General features: G+C 38.0%; 1 protein-coding gene and 1 long non-coding RNA gene across 5 annotated transcripts in view; one reads left to right on the forward strand and one right to left on the reverse strand.

Annotated features, from left to right (window-relative positions):
- Positions 1-16,924, reverse strand: part of BEAN1 (brain expressed associated with NEDD4 1) — a 64,297-nt gene that overhangs the window by 42,700 nt on the left and 4,673 nt on the right. For 2 of the 4 annotated variants that reach the window (XM_075161447.1, XM_075161446.1), the window contains 2 exons: positions 10,424-10,774; positions 8,199-8,333 (listed from right to left, as the gene is read on the reverse strand). In XM_075161447.1, coding sequence (XP_075017548.1) covers positions 8,199-8,223 — 25 coding nt within the window. In that variant the 5' untranslated portion in view covers positions 8,224-8,333; positions 10,424-10,774. The remainder of the gene's footprint in view (positions 1-8,198; positions 8,334-10,423; positions 10,775-16,924) is intronic. The other 2 variants (XM_075161444.1, XM_075161445.1) reach the window with 1 other exon arrangement.
- Positions 2,480-16,924, forward strand: part of LOC142087322 (uncharacterized) — a 43,770-nt gene continuing 29,325 nt past the window's right edge. The window contains exon 1 of the long non-coding RNA XR_012675415.1: positions 2,480-2,596. This is a non-coding gene — a long non-coding RNA (uncharacterized LOC142087322). The remainder of the gene's footprint in view (positions 2,597-16,924) is intronic.

A 16,924-nucleotide genomic window follows, 5' to 3' on the forward strand; every position in this document is an offset into this window, starting at 1 on the left:
AAGTACATCTTAAGAGCTACAGGTCAACACTATTTTGCTGAGTGTATTTTCTGAGAAACGTATGGTTAACCCTTGAGCAAAGATTAGACATTTGATTTCCTGTTACAGCAAGGGAAATATTAGCTTGTTTTCTCAACTGGAACAAATCCATGTATTGCTTCTCAGGGCAGCTTCCCTTGAGTACATGCAGTACAATGCTTTTGTTAAGACTTAGCAGTGGTTCTACTTCTGATTCAAGAGGATTTAACAGTGAAAAATCACTGTCAGTCAAGTTAAGAAAAGAGAGCCCGAGAAAGAGCGAGGAAGAAAGATACAAGAATGCATTTTTGCATGTGGTGATTCTGGTTGACTGATACAGGAAGGAATAGGCAAATACGTTCATACTTGAAATACACTTTAAATAGTTCATGTTCTTTCCCATTAGGCTGAATTTCATGGTAGCTGCACATTAAATGAAATACTTTTATATCAGTGTTTTGCTTCTTAAATGCTAAAATTAAACTCTCAGAGTAAGCTAAGGAAGTAACTATTTTGTCTCTGAAAGCCAAGATAATTATGGAGGGTAAAAATTAACTGAATTGTGGGGACTTATAATCCTGCAATATGAAATTAATTCCTGTTTTATTTTTTCTTTCTACATTAAGGCACCTCTTTTACAGAGCTGTGTTTATATATGTGTATGCACACATCACCTGTTGGTAAGCATGCAGTGTTGGCTGTGTAAGAATCATCTCTATGAATACACACACATAGCTTGTCAAGCTGTTACTGATTATTGTGATGCCATAAACAGTCTTTTAGGAATATCAGAGCTATGGCTCCACACACCGACTGGTACTGTTATTCTTTACTTATCTTACCATAATGCCTAGAAGCCATAGTTAGGAAACTGGATGTGTGAGGTGCTACAAAAAGAACAAAGATTCCCTCCTCTCAAAAGAACTTCTCCTGCATTCTTCTTGTTCGATCCACCACTTTGTGAGGCTTTTCCTGCCAGAACTAGACTATGGTTTGCGGCAATAGCACGGACGTTTTCCATCTTGTAGCAATATGCTAAACGTATGATGGAAATCCCTCCTGGAATATAGCCTCACTGGAAAGACCGCTCTTACTTTCAGCAGATACTGTGGATGTTGGTTGTGAGGACCCAAGATTTTCCCGATTCCCTTCCCTTTCCTTTCCTGAAAATTCACTTTACCATGGCTAGCTGCAAAGCTTTTCCCGTACATGCCTAGGTCTGAAAGGATGTGTAAAATACTATAGCCTGTCTTTTCTTTATAACCACCATTCTGTGTGTAAGCCCTTTGGAATCTTTCTCACTGTCTCAGATAGGAAACGTTGAATGTCTCTGCCATTTGCTCATAACTGGACAAGTAACAATGTCAAGAGTTCCTGTGTGACTGGACTGCCCACAATAGTGGTGGATATCCTCAAAATACCATGGCCTCATTCTTGTCTTACAGCAGTGGGCCACAAGAGATTTCAGTGAGCTACATGATAGTAAAACTGGTGTAATATGGTTGAGAAAGAGCTATCAGTTTTGGTTTTCCCCTCTCCTATGTATTTATTTCTGAACTCCTTTCTTAGCTTCTCTTTTTCCTTTGCCCTTGCTGTTTCTGAGATCCTGCTTACCTGCATAGCTGATACAAAGCAATCTCTTATTCTAAATGAGTACTGAGACCACATGGTAGTGGTTACTGGTACAGAGAGCCCCCATTATAGACACTATTGTATCTGATTTTATAAATGCTAGAACTAAAGATTCTCATTTTATTCCCTCCCAACGCCTAAGAACGTGAATCTGGAATGTTAGGTTAGGCATTAGTGACACAGTGGGCAGGAGGTGATTTGAAAGTCATTTCCCTTTCACTCTATCATTAGTCTGCTTCCGTGGTTGATGTACGGCCGATGTTTTAAGAATTGGATCTCATGCATTCCCCTTAGCTACTGACAAATCCAAAATCCCCTGGAGTGAATGTACGTGCATAGTGAGCACATATAACAGACTGAGGAACTTGGCCATTTATTTCTCTAAAGAAAAAAGGCTTTCTCAGACCACAAAAGAAAACTGTTGGACAAATAAACTTCTAACAGGTATACAATGGAAGAGCTTTTTGTTTTTAAACCTGCACAAAGCTCAACCTTCCATGCTTTTGGATTCTATAATCTGAAGTTGTGTGTTTGTTTAAAGGCCTGAATATTCATACCAGAGCTCCTAGTTTAAACCTAACTACCTTTAGAGAGGATCTAATCCAGTCCAAAGCAAAAAACCACCATGCTTCTGTGATGCATTTTTAAGAACTCTAGTGTTGATAAGAATGATTGACCAGTTTTCAGATTGATGGGATAATTTTCTTGGGGCAATAGGAAAGAAATCCCTTCCTTTTACTTTGGTGGCTATATTTTATCCCGGTTTGTCTGGGTGACTGTTCTATTATATTAGTTGATAGCTGAGACGGAATTGCTGTTTTATTCCAGCTTTGCCAAATGAAGTTGCATGTGATCAGCTTCCCTGGGAATCCCTGTACAGCTGTAGTCCACCAAAAATTCCGTGGTCTCAAAAGCTGATGACAGACTTGCCTGTGAGTGGAAACAAGTAAGTACCTTAGTCCTGACTGTAGGGATTTACTGGGGAGTGAACTGTACTGCTTTTCAGAAGCACCTGAAAAGGTTCTCATTTTCCAGTTTGATGCACGTTGATGTATGTTTGAAAGTAAAATTATTGTACAGAGTTTTCAACATGGTTCCAAAAGATATGTGTGTTCTTTATGGTATATGTGCTGCGTAACCACTAGTTGTCATATAGAAACAGTATTATTACTGCTGTTTCAGTTTTACTAAAAGGTATCTTGGGTTTCTAGAAAGCCAGAGGTGGGGGAAGGAAGCGGAACAAAATTAAAATAGAAAGAGCAAAACAAAATAGCACAGTAAAGCATGTTATCAGCATTGAAAGTCTTTTTGGACTTTGATAAACATTCCATATAATGAATTTAAGAAACAGACCTCTGCACGCTATGTGACAGTATCACCAGCCACTTGGCAATGTAATTAATTGATCTTATCACAAAAGTGCTGTGCTAATTAAATAGAAAAGAGTCTTGTGAGTAGTACTCAGAGGGTTTATTTGGTGTCCTTTTGAGTGTTGTGCAATATGCTTGTATGTTCAGTCCTTCCATTAGAAGCAGAGATTGTGATCCAGCATTTATGGATACTTCCCTCTATATATAGTATAATATGTGGACCTCCTGTACTCAGGAATTTTTAGGCTCGGGAAGTAATCTTGAGTCTACTTCCTCAGGGTTAAGCTTTCAACAAGCTTCAACCAGAACAGACACTTGTGAAGATACTACCATCTTCTCTGTGATAGTTTTTCTCCTTTTGCTAGGGGTTACTCTCCCCATAATTCTTGAGGTTCACAGGAAACTTCCTAATAAGCTGCTGGCAAAATCTGAGGAGCTGATTCAACCCCCCTATTTAAATATAAAGCTTCCTAGCTGGTGTTGTCTTCAGCACAGATTAGGGAGCACTTATGTTAAGTACTCCATCAACTGGTTTATGAGGATGATTCCTTCTAGTTAGTGTGATGGCATGATCTTTAACTGACAGAGCTTGATCTGGAGAAGAGAGCTGGTCTACAGCTGCAGGATACAAATGCTAGATGAAGAACTGTACACCGTGGAAGACCCTCTCAAATCTTAGTAAGATTTAATGCTAAGTGCTGCTTAAGCTTTTCACTGCCCTCTGCATAATTTCAGGCTGTAAGCATAAAATCATCGATGATAAAAACACTACTCCAACAACTTACTTTCAGCAATAGAAAGGGATTTAAATTCCAGCATATCATGATTTTCAGTTTCTGTAACTAAGAATAATTTTGCAAGAGCTGTTTTCACAGACAACTCAAAAGGTGGAATATGGCTTTATTCTGTTATTTTTTTTTTATGCTGAAATTATTCATTTGTAACATGATAAAAATGGAAATTTTAACCTGTCTATATACTAGTTTTACATTATGATTTATTTCCACCCCAATGGAAACTCATTTCAAAACATCTGCTTAGCATCCATTGAGGCATTTTCAGTCAAGGAATACCATATTGCATGGCAGAAATTTGGACTATAGCTTTTGTTTGGGTTTAAAAAAAGCCCAGACAACAGCTGTCTTTTTCCTCCTTCTTTCCAGTTAATTCACCATAACTACAGGTAGTAATAGGCTCTATTGCACGCTAGTAATGTGCATTCATAAATACACAGACTAGTGATGACACTGCTGACTACCAGCATTTTGACTCAGAAAATATTACGTCAGCTTTTGTCCTTGAAGAAATAGAAATTTAGCAGCAGGTCAAAATTTTCACTGGGAATTTGTGTGCGTGAGTGTTGGGGGAATGCAGATGTGGCCTCTAAACATATGTAGGGAAATGATGGCCATACATTTTTTACTAGTGATAGTTTGATAGCTGTAGCTCTATAGTACACTACACTTGCCTGTTGTTAAAAAACAAGTTTAAGTGACTTAATGCCACTTATCAAAAGGTTTTTAGGTTGTTGAAATGATCATGAGAGTAAATTTCTGTTTTTTTTTAAAATACATACATATAAAAAATAGAAATCCTTTTCAATTACAAAAAAAAAAGTGACAATCTCCATGTCTCTGAAAACATCAAAACAAGAAAACAGCATTCTTATGTGATAGATCTATTTGCATTTTTAATCAGTTTCCTTAAAGAGCATGACAAATTGTCCAAGGACACACAAAGTAAGTAATGGATAGGTTATATGATTGAGACAAGCTTTAAAGATGTCTATTACTAGTGCTTTAACAGAAAAACATGCAATAAGAGAACTACACTTCCTTCTTGTTACCTGTTTTTTTACTATGTATGGGTTTCATATGAAGTAGATGAAGTTTTTCTTGGCCAAAATAAAAAGAAAATTAAATTTCTGAATGGAGATGCCATTAACTGTAAAGTAAATGTAACAAATTTAAGATGAGAAAGAATAATGGTAACTAATATGTAAAAGCCTGGTATTTTTAGTCATGCTTTATGGCTCAAGGGTGTAGTACTTTAAATGACCATTGCCTTCAGTGGGCATCATGGGTTTTTGGATCCTGCCAGGAAATTCTAAAATGTATTAGGATGAAACAGACTGAATGAACAAAAGTATTTTCTAACCTATGGGCTAAATGTTTAGATGTTAGTATTACAAAAGCAGAAAGTTAGAAGTAAGAACAATAAATAATTCAAGTGGAGTGCCTCTATCTTGCACATATATAAAAAGACAAAGAATACAGATGATACATACATATTTATATATATACACACACCCTTATATATGTATTATATAATGTTACCTATAGATTAGTCACAAAAGGATTTTTTTTTATACACAAGCACTTTTTTCATGTGCTCATTTAGCCACATGTTCAGACATGACTTCCCGATGTGAATGCTAACTGCATATGGAAATCTATCTGTCAGCTTTTGAATTCCATCTAGCTCTGTCTCTGCCTTGTCCTTTGTTACTAGGTAGTGCTATTCTGGACAGTATGAGACTGAAGGAGATGGTACACCAGATTTAATTGCATAGTCGTTCTGTGTAGATTTTCTGTTAGTGCTGATCTAACAGGTCTTGCCGTTCTTCAGCAAAACCAACATATACAGAGGTGCTTTGGCACTTGTCTTGTCTGAAATGTTTCTGTGTCTGTGAAGTATATATGAAGTGACAGATGTTAGTGCCTCGCTGAATGACACTCTGCTCTCAGGTTCATCTGTGAACAGCAAATCAGTCTTTCCATTGAAAAATAATGAATTTTTCCTCTAGGCAATTTCTGATTTGTGTGCGCTTCTGTAACCATTGCAAATGATCTGTTGGTTTTGTGTTTTTGAACTCTTGACTACTGTAATTTGTTCAGAGCAAACCTGTGACTATTTGACTCTGTTTTGTCAGTTGTCATTGTTGTAGTTTTTTCTTATTAGCACTGAACTGACAGCTTTGCAATTAGAAAAAATACATATTTACATATATTAAAAAGAGTTTGTTGCCACTCACTACTTACTTTATGCACACCTTTATAGAAGGGCAGAAAATAATGCATACTTATGTGCGATGTAAGTTGCTTGACCCCAGCTGGCAACTGAGCACCACAGAACTGCTCGCTCACTCGCCCCCAGTGGGATGAGGGAGAGAATCGGAAGGGTAAAAGTGAGAAAACTCGTGGGTTGAGATAAAGACAGCTTAATAGGTAAAGCAAAAGCCGTGCACGCAAGCAAAGCAAAACAAGGAATTTATTCACTCCTTTCCATCGGCAGGCAGGTGTTCAGCCATCTCCAGGAAAGCAGGGCTCCATCACGCCTAACGGTTACTTGGGAAGACAAACGCCATCACTCTGAACGTCCCCCCCCTTCCTTCTTCTTCCCCCAGCCTTATATGCTGAGTGTGACGTCATATGGTATGGAATACCCCATTGGCCAGGTTGGGTCAGCTGTCCTGGCTATGCTCCCTCCCAGCTTCTTGTGCACCTGGCAGAGCACGGGAAGCTGAGAAGTCCTTGACTCGTGTAAACACTACTTAGCAACAACTAAAGCACCAGTGTGTTACCAACATTATTCTCATACTAAATCCAAAACACAGCACTATACCAGCTACTAGGAAGAAAATTAACTCTATCCCAGCCGAAACCAGGACATTGCTGAAAGGTTTTCATGTGATCCAGGCAAGATGCAAGATTATCAAAACTGATGTGTTCCCATTAAACCTTTCACAACTACACCCAATATGTTTTCTCAGAGAAAAAAACAAACCACATGTCTAGCTCTAATCTCTGTTGATTAGATTAGGAATTAAGAGCATAAGAACCTGAGGTCTTGCCTAAATTCAGGTCTTGTGTGTCCTCCCGTGCATGTTAACTGTAGCCCTTCTGAATTCTCAGTTATAAACTCATAACCTGTCATGCTCCATGGATCTGACCCGAATCCTGCTCTACTTAATGGACTATGATGAATTCTACAGCGTGCTTATGTTGCATGAGTGCTTGAACTCCACCATAAAGCCAGGTAGCGGGTTTTGACAAGCACAGATCTGTAGACTAAACAGTTGGTGTTGAGGGCCTGCTCTCCATACTATGCATGTTTCAGAGGGTTTTACTTTGGATTAGCTCTATCTTGCCTCCATGCATCTGAACGCCCATTAGAGGATGCAGTGTACTAGGCTCACTCCTGAAACTCATTTTTTGGTTTACTTTCATCTGAAGTGTATTGCTAGTAGCTGTCAATCTGCTCTCCCTGTTGTAACTTCTGGTCTTTTTGCAAAATTGTGGCTATGTTCTTCTGTGTACAATGTTGTGTTAACTAAAAACCCCAAGTCTGCAAATACTTCCGGCAAGTAATTAGTGAAAACAGTATGTGATCTGTTCTATTTATGCTGTGTAGAATAGAGGTCTAAAAGTAATTTGCCCTCTTAGATGTTGCTAGTTACAAAATGGGTATGTTAAAAGGAAGGTTTCAGAGTTAAAACTGTAGCTTGAAATTAAGAAGTAAACATAACGAGCAAAAAGCAGGAACAGAAAAAGCTGAGATGGTTACATCACTAAGTTTGCTAATAAACAGCAATTGCTGAGATTACAACACACTTTTGTTCATCAGAAATCCTCCAATGCATCTTTCCATGCAACAAATGCATTTTGCAACAAATCTGGTTCTAAAACAAATGGCTAAAACGATCTGCACTGTTTACAAAAGTTACCTTATGACTCCTTTAAATAGACTGGATATCTCTGACTTGACAGTAATTCTTACCTCTCCCCTGCCCAAGTATTATTTTAATCAGCTGGCAGTTTGTTTGTTTATTCACATCAACATTTTTTTTTCCTTCTTCTCCCTGCTCAACTGGCATTTCAGAGCAGCAGCCTGCACAATACGTTAGTTTAATCTTAATGCATCTTGAGCTCGAACAAATCTTCCATTCCCACTACTGCTGATGTTTGTCTACTATTCTACTTGAAATCAGCATGCACTATAAATGATTTAGACATATGAATAAATAAACCTTTAAATATCCACATCCTTGCAACAGCAAAACCAGATTAAATCTAATGTTTAGAACAGAGTATTGCTACAAACACCAATTCGATGAGCAAATGAATTCACATTCGTAGTACATTGTGTCATGATTTAGGAAAGTGAAGGGTAACTCACTTGAGCATGTTAGTTTGATGGACATGTAGTCTCTGCCACAGTCCTTCTTATAGTGACAGCGCAGCCAGTTTAAGAGGCAGAGTCCATCACCACATTGTAGTTCTTCTTTTTTACACGGCAGAATGCTCTGTTCATCTGAAAGGAGGAGAAACAATAGATGACTTTGTGTAACAAGCAACTCCTTCCTGAGCCACAAAGCCACATGTCTACTGAAAGTCAATCTTCCTGCTTTTGAAAGCCCTGGGTGGATGAAAATACTCTCTCCTCTTTGTCAGATGTGAAAAGGGTCTCGGACTCAAACAAATATTTCCTATACTGTTGTTGCTGATCATTTAAAGTGTTGGAGACAGATGAGGTCTAGGTGAAGCATACCAAAGAAATCACAGAAGGCACCTAGCCTTCTGACTGACTTACATGCTTTAACATCCAAAACAAAACAATCCATCTTTGCCCCAGCTTAACACACAAAATGGATAAATGAGGGGAAAAAAAGCGATCTGCTGTCTTGCATAAACCTGAAAGACTGGATTAAAGGCTTCTTAGCTGTAAGTATAAGTCTCTCACAATCCCTTTCCAGTTTGACAATTAAGGGTAGGAACTCAGTCTGATAGAGTGGGGAAGGATTTTTTTGAATAATCTTAATAAAGCCTTGGGTAAATTTATGGAGACATAAACTCAGGTTTGGTTTGCAGAGACATTAAATCCTATATATTAGGGTTTGCAGCTCTGCATGAAGCCAAATCTTTGACTGGCTCCTCAGCTGAAAGATTGCAGCCACTTCCCAGTACTACTGTTGATTCTTGAGGGCTGAGTAGAAAAATGAATCACTCATCTCTGCCTAGATAGAGGAAAAAAGAGTAATTTTATCTTGTCCTTTGATAGGGTAGTATGGTTCCTTTTATCTTTATGCATACATACATGCACGAACAGAAATTTCCTACTCTCAAAGGAGAGATGATACCAGCCTAAGCCCTGTAACTTAAGAAAAGCAGAGTTCCGGGCCATGCTAATATTCACCTGTGCAAAACATATTTGCACAAGAAATGGGAGTGCTGGTGGGAGTATCATCACCGGTCGTATGTGAACAGGATCACCCCTTCCTAGTCCAAAAGTTCTGAGGTTATGCCTGAGGAAGAGAGTGGTCACTGCCAGCAAGCAATAGATATTTAGCTTTCACTGGCCACTCAAAATAGCTGTTTTGTTTGAAGTCCATAAACATTCAAACAGCAGCTGCATGATACAAAATTTAAAAAGGAGTTGGGGAATCTCTATGCAAGGAAGAGTATGTCTTTTTTTTTTTTTTTTTTGACACGTTAACTGCACAATACAAAATATCCTATGCAATGCCAGTGACCAGCCATACCATCTAAAACACACTGAGCAAATCATTGAAAGAAGAACTTGTTATGTAAATGTATTCCAGTTTGTTAGGTTAAAAATCTATTAACATACTATAAGGAACAAACAAATTCATGGAGATCAGAAAGTCAGAAAATTATCCAGGAAAAGATGGGAAAAAAACTCCTACATTATTCAAAGAAGGGTGGTTTTTTTTTTGGTTGGGTTGGTTGGTGGTTTTTTTTTTTTTACATTTCACCAGTAGTGCTATTGAAAGTGGTCTTGTTTTGATGGTAGATAAAAGGAAACTATTTTCTGAACAAGTGCATCTGAGCGCACAAATGGATACACTGACATCATTTAGTTGCATGGTTTTGTAGGGCCTTCCAATAATGATAAAGAGAAGTAGACAGAAAATAGTTCATTAATGACAGAATAAAAAGTTTTTAAGTTTGGCAAGGAAGGCCTTTGTGCAGAAAGACTCTTTGGAAATCAACTTTAAATTTCATTAGAGTACTAGAGCTGTATTCAGGTTACTTTATGTGAGCAATCTAAAACATTCCAATTACAGGCAAATAAAAGTTCAAGCCCAACTTGAAAAACAATAGCTCTTGAAAGTAAAGGCACAGAGGGCTGGTGTGCAAATCGGTACGCAGCAGAAGACAGGCTACATCACATTTTTGTTTGCTTTCCAATATTTTTAATTTGGAGCCTTTCTGTCATCCTTTGTAGCTGCAAAATCATGCAGTTTGGCGTAATTGTTCATGATTTCCAATTCTCCACACAGCTGCTCCAGTGGAAGATGTCAGTACCACCAAATGCATTTATAAATATCACCAGCATTGACAACATACTGTTATAGTAAATCTTAGATTGTACGCTTGTACCTGGCAGCTCTGCAATCTAGAGGCCAATAATCAGCTCATGTTGTTTTGTACTTTCAGAACATCTTGTAATACGTTTCCCAAATGGCTGTTGTATTTCTGGTAGGCATCTCAGACAATTTTGGGGCAATATGGCATAGAATTCCCAGCAATTAAAGTTATGGGGATTCCTGTCTGGGTTGGTTTTTTGTTGGTTTATTTTTGTTTTTTTTTTTAAGAGTAAACTACTGTAGAAGAGGCAGCTAAGCAATAATTACTTTGTGGTACCAAACGTAGTCATTATGTAAATGGGAACAACTTTTCTTAACTTTAGAGTGGTTACACAGTCATTGCAAATATCAAAAAGGAATTCACCTGCAAGAAAATGATGCAAAAGCAAAAAAAAAGAAATTAGCGAATTTATTAGAGTAATTGGTCGTGGACTGCATCTCACATATTTATATCTTCCATAAAGTCTGTTTAGTTCATAATCTAGTTTGAAGTTGCTCTAATTATTTTAAACCTCTTCGAACTTGCTCCAGTCTACACCCTTTTGTATCTTTCTTGTTCACTTTTTGGATTTCGATTTCACGACTTTTTGGATACAAGAAAGTTTTCCACAGTTCCTGCAATATAAAATTCTTGTTTTACTTTTCACCGCTTTACTGGCTCTACTTTGAAGATCACTCAAAGATAAGCGCCTCTTCTCTCTCATCCAGAAAGTAGTACTATGCTTTCTGTTTCTGCTAGTTGTTGTTGAACTATGTAAGTCACTTTGGGATACGGTCTTTATGAAAATGCTAGAAAACCACTGCGATGTTTTATTATCTTCAGGGAGAACCATTAAGATTGTAAGCTATAAGAAATTATAGGGGCAGATCCAATTTTTTTGGACTGAAAAGCAGTGGGGGACAATGATGGTTAAAAAAAAAAGGGTGTGTGTAAATCTGTCCCATAAAGCTGTATCTCCCAGATGTAACAAGAACGAATTGTCTTTTGTGAATCCAGATGATACAAATCTTCCATCTATTCTCAAGGGGAGCTGCAAAATAACCAAAAAACCATGAAGACTAAAAATATGTAAATGCTTTTTTGAGGAAGAAACTGAGGCACAGGCCTATAGTCATGCAGCAAGCAGGGACAGAGGTAGGCATCACATTCTGATGCCTGAATGTGGTACTGACTGAACAAATAACAATGTTTAAATTCTATGCAATGAAAATTTTTTTGAGACAGATAGTTTAATTTGTGAGAAAATGCATTATTTTCCAACATGATGTTTCTATCTCAGTAGAGGCTAGCACAAAGTATTTTGTCTTTAAAGTATGTTTTACCCTTAGGTAAAATTGATTTGAAAACAATTTTACTACAGATGATAGGGAGCTAACAAAGTCTCTTTTGGAGAAGCACTTCCCAGTTCTAAGCTCACCTGTTCCCAACCGGAGCGTGCCACGCAATGGTGTGCTGATGGTTTTCAAGATTTGTATACTAAATCAGCACATCCATTTGAATGAATTTATGAAGTGAAAATTAGTAATTTAAGAACATCAAAATGATCATATAAAATTTAGGTTAAGGTGCAATATTCTATAAACGTGATGCATAAAATTAATCCACAAGTTGAAAACTAACTTGCACCATTAAAATACATATAACAGTTTACAGCTATTGTACATTATCTAGATTTGTATTTTCCTATGTTAGTAGTACCACGATTTTTTTTTTGTTCAAATGACCATTGAATTATGTATCTGTTAAAGTGGGTACGCACTTCTTGCATCAACCACTGAGTCTGATAATGCCCTGATCATCCACCAGCAGGAACTATTCTCTGCAACTTTCTAAAAATCAGTCCTCATTCTTGCCTGCAGCCTGGCTTTGAAACCTTTGTAGCCAGCTGCACGAAGGTAGTCGTGGTGAAGAAGGATCCTCCAGTGACAGAGGGAGCTTGGTGAGAGGATGAGAGAATAAACAACACATGGCACATGTTAGTTTGATGCTTAATGCTCGGCTGTGCTTATATGATTTAGATGAGCATGACACAGAAACCTGTGCAAAACACAATATAAGGAAGAGAGATTCTTATCTCTCTAGTGACTTCTTGTGCCCCTCAATTCCTTAGTATTTTTGCATTGAAGGCAACTAAAGAAATTTACAATAACCTTAAATCAGAGGACAGACACAAGATGTCATTTCTATGCTATTAAGGTACCTTGATACTACCTTTAGCCCTGCATTTTACCATGCTGTCCTTGGCTGTATTTGGAAATTACAGTTTTACATGTTTGAAAATCTGGGAAAAAGTTCTTATTTCTACCTCTATAGATGCTCCAGCACTCCTGAAGCATGGTCTTATGTCTCCATCAAATGTCAGCCAATTTACGGCTTGCTTCATTCAGTAGAAACATTTTTTTTTTAACCAGAAGCACAGAAATGTAGCTCTGAACATAGCTTTTTTTCTTTTTTATTTTGGACTTCTATCAGGTTTTTAGACATCTTTCAGGTTGGCTAATAGGATCAAGTTGCAAAAGTACAGTACAGTTTCCACTCGTTTCCATTTAGGATTGTGCTGTTCTAAAAGCAAAGTCTTTTCTAAAAGTGTCTAGGTATATACAAAATCTTTGTTCATGGTATTCTGATTTTGTGCTATCACTAAACATTGGGACAGTTTCTGATTGGGAAATGTACTATGCAGCATGTACCCCAGCACACAATAGCATGAATACGTTGTAACTGCTTTTTCAATCTATTATTGAATGTCCCATATTCTTTCTAAAGGAACATCCAATTCCACAAATGTGTTTAGTGTGAGGAGCATGATTATTAGCGTAGTTTAACACACTTTTCAAATGATGCATGAAAGTCATCCCAAAAGCTACTCTTCGTTGCTCCTGTTTGCAGGGTGTGTGTTCTTTCTCTAGTATCAATTCTAGGCCAAAACAGAAATCGCTTTGGATTCACGTTCCTCTCCTGACGTGTCTCTAAGGCAGAGTTATAATTACAATACCAAATGACTAGATATTGTTGGACTACTTGTCAACATGGCACCTGCGATAAGCCAGGAGTGTTAATTTGTCATTCAGAGCTTTTATTGTCTGTTCAAGTCTGCAGGGTTTTTACATTTGTTTGCTGAACAGGGAATGAGGATTGCGTAGTAGGCTGCCTAATCGCTGAACCTTTAGAGGCAAGTTTCAGGGCAATACGTTAAGATGACAACAAGAAAACATGGTTTACAGATTTCTAAAAACTCTAGTCTCTTCTGTTCTGCGTTGGGCTTTCTATGGCCTACTTTATTAATAAAGTCTTGTACTGCTTGCCAGTTGTTTGGGCCAATGACTTGCTTGCACACTGCATGTGTTTGGAGAGTGAATATGGCCATTGTGTACCTCAGTCATCTAAGTTGTAAATAATCATAAAGGGCAGCATTTAGCCCAAAATATTGAACTCTGCTAATAAGAGGAGATGGTTAAGTGTGAATTAGAAGCAAAGTTCAATATGAGGTTGTCCTAGTAAGAACTAGTCTTCCAACTGGGACTCGCAATCTGCTGGGTGCTCTGCCATGTACTGTATTACTCCCTCCCTCAGAGGATCTGGGATCTCTTTTATAAAGCTCATATCTTTAAGATCCTGAGTCCTTGCTGTAGAAATCTCTGCTTGAACCCATTCTGTAAGTTTGGGCCTGTTTTCAATGTTTAAAAATTGGAAGCAGCCCATTAAATCATTTAGAGTGACTCAGAAAGCTGTTCTACTGACTGAAGTGTTCAACATTCTGATGCAAAATATGTCATTTCTATGTATCTCTTGGGTTCCCCAGTGGAAGGGAGACCTACCTGTATTTGCGATCTAACTAGAAAAACGTTACAGGCCAGATGTAGTTACTTTTCTGTCCTAAGTAAGTGGGAACTGAAAGTTGAGGTTATGTGTAACTTTAGAATATTTCTCTCTATCAAGTCTTAGCCTGATGGACAACAGGTTGTCTGTGGACAATTAATTCAGCTACATAAAATAATCATATGAAAAAGTAAAAGTAGAATAAATGTTCTGGAAACTGTCTTGCAGCAAGTCTGTTCCTTCAACCCCAAGAACAAAGACAGATATGGGATTGGACAAAGATGGAAAAAAAGATGCTGCAAGAGAAAATAGCTAGTGCACTCTCTTGTTAGCAAGAGTCAATGCCAAGTAATGGACAGATACCAATCCAGGAGCCAGGAGAGCCTTGCCTTCTCCTTAAATTGCTATGTAATCTAAAGCAATTAATTTTTCTGCCAACTTTTTTTTCTCTTCCCACCTTTTGTGTTATCTAGACACCTGCAATCTGGAAGGACGATGCCAGTTACTCTGTGCAGGACCTAGCACGATAAAGCTTCAGTCTTCGTTGGGTCTGTTAAGTGTCCATGGTACTGGTAGAAGTAATATTGTAACAATTTTCCAGCTAATTCAAAATAAAGCTAGGATTCTGAAAACTCGTAAAGATCAGATGCTTACAGAGCTGCTTCTCTTAAACCATGTAACTAAAAAACATTACTTGCCAACAGGAGATATTCAAAAGTAAAAAAATTTAAAAACTGCATGTATTTCAGTATGTCTTTTTATAATGCTTCTAATGAAGAAAGAAAACAATTGCTGAAAGGAAAATCCTCATTTTAATGATAGAAGTAAAGGGATTAACACACTTGTAACTAAAAACATCAATTAAAAGATAACAATTAGAATTAAAGAGGCCAAAGAAACAAAGTGTCATAGAAGCACTATTTGCATTAAGAATAGACAGTGATCAAGTGGCTTTGGCTGGAATGTCCTCCAGTGAATTATCTTCACACAGGTCCTTGAAGACTGTAGGTGTCTCAATGTCATATAATGTCATTATTTTTAAAAAACAGTCTGAGAGATTTCAGGAAGTTCTAGCAAGATATGTGTTAAGTCTTGGAGCTAAAATCACTGTTTGCATAAATGCTGTCAAAGCCAACTGAATTGCTTGCTTCTGCCAGCTCTGAATTGGAGGCCAAATTTTCAAAGCATCTGAAGATAGAGGCTCTAAGTAGGCTTCACAAAAGCTCATAATCAATTAGGTGTCCACCTCTCCTTGAAAGATGCTCTGCATAAAGGCATCTAGGCATCTACTGCATTTGTACGTGCTTGAATATATAGCTTAAATACAATTTCATTATATAATAATGAAATGTCAGACTGCAAGAGTTAATAGTACTCAGCACCTCTAAAATATCTCTCCCCTACTCTCCTCTGAGAGGTTTCTCAGTATGGCTGCTTGTACCACTTTGATGAGATCCCCTTCAAAACATAAAGCATCATTTCTATTTATTTGATAGGGAGCAGGGTTGGACTCTAATCTGTATTTTTGCATAGTAGTTGCATAGGAATCGAGTCTAATCTATTATTCTTCCACTAAAAAAAAAAATCACGTATGGGAGGTAGGACTTGGGAGAAGCTGCTGAAACTAAAGCATTAAATCAGTAGTTACAGTGGAAATGAACAACTTGGAGCTGTCAGCCTGCATCCTCATAAATGAGGATGAGAAATTGTCAGGCTTGGAGAGAAATTGATACCTTCCTGGTGCAGATTCCAGTCTAATAAATGAAAAGGTGAAAAAATCATCATTGATGTAACTGAGATGATTTCAAGCCATCATAAAATAAATTGATGGCAGAAAGATACTGAGCAGGATATGACTTGTTAGGGGAGAAGAACAAAGAATTCTGAGGTGTGGTTCTGGAGGTATTTGAATAACCTTCCTTCTGCACAGCTGGAGTCATTAAAGGCTGGAGTCATTAAAGCCTGAAGTGCAACGTGGAAAACTAGGGAGAGATGGGTGCCTTCAGAAAACATCCAGGAAAAAAACAATCAGTGAAGGAAAATAGAGAGCAGATTATTCTGGGGATTAAACTTTGCTGTGCATTTAGAGAAGAGGGGGCAACCAGAGCATGTGTTTCCCTCACTGCCTGGCATCACAGACGTACATTGTTTCTGGCATTTGCTGTTAGAGAAGAGAGAGACTGGTAATGGGTTGGTGCTTTGATCACTGACACTTCTCAAGGCATCCCACAAGTGCAAGGGAATATACCCCTGCGGGGTGCAGAAGTCTTGGTGCAGATCTATCAGTCTGTCTCTTAAACTTCCTGGCATAAGGTACTCTCTCCAGGACACCAGCTCACAGCAGAGCTGTCACGCACAGGCTTGAAGCAATCTCTTGTCTTTCTATATGTCTCAAATCTGGTGCAGCCAACAGAACCACTGTAAGATACTTGCACAGACCCAGAATCACTCAGTTTCTTCACCTGTTTGAACTGAGGCAGTGGGTTCCACCTCTGCATATGAATGTGAAGTTACATTCATTGAGCACGGGCCTCTAGGCAACTGTTAAACTGGTTGAGTTTGGAGACCATTCTGGGAAAAATACAGGATTTGCTATCAAGAACAAGAGCTACAGACTTCCTAGTCTGTAGCACTGGAGACAGCATTTTATTCTTGCTGTGTACAGAAAGATTTCCTTGTTTATGAATAGAAGTT

Source organism: Calonectris borealis, chromosome 12 (genome assembly GCF_964195595.1).
Source record: "Calonectris borealis chromosome 12, bCalBor7.hap1.2, whole genome shotgun sequence".
In the NCBI taxonomy this organism is placed as follows: domain Eukaryota; kingdom Metazoa; phylum Chordata; class Aves; order Procellariiformes; family Procellariidae; genus Calonectris; species Calonectris borealis.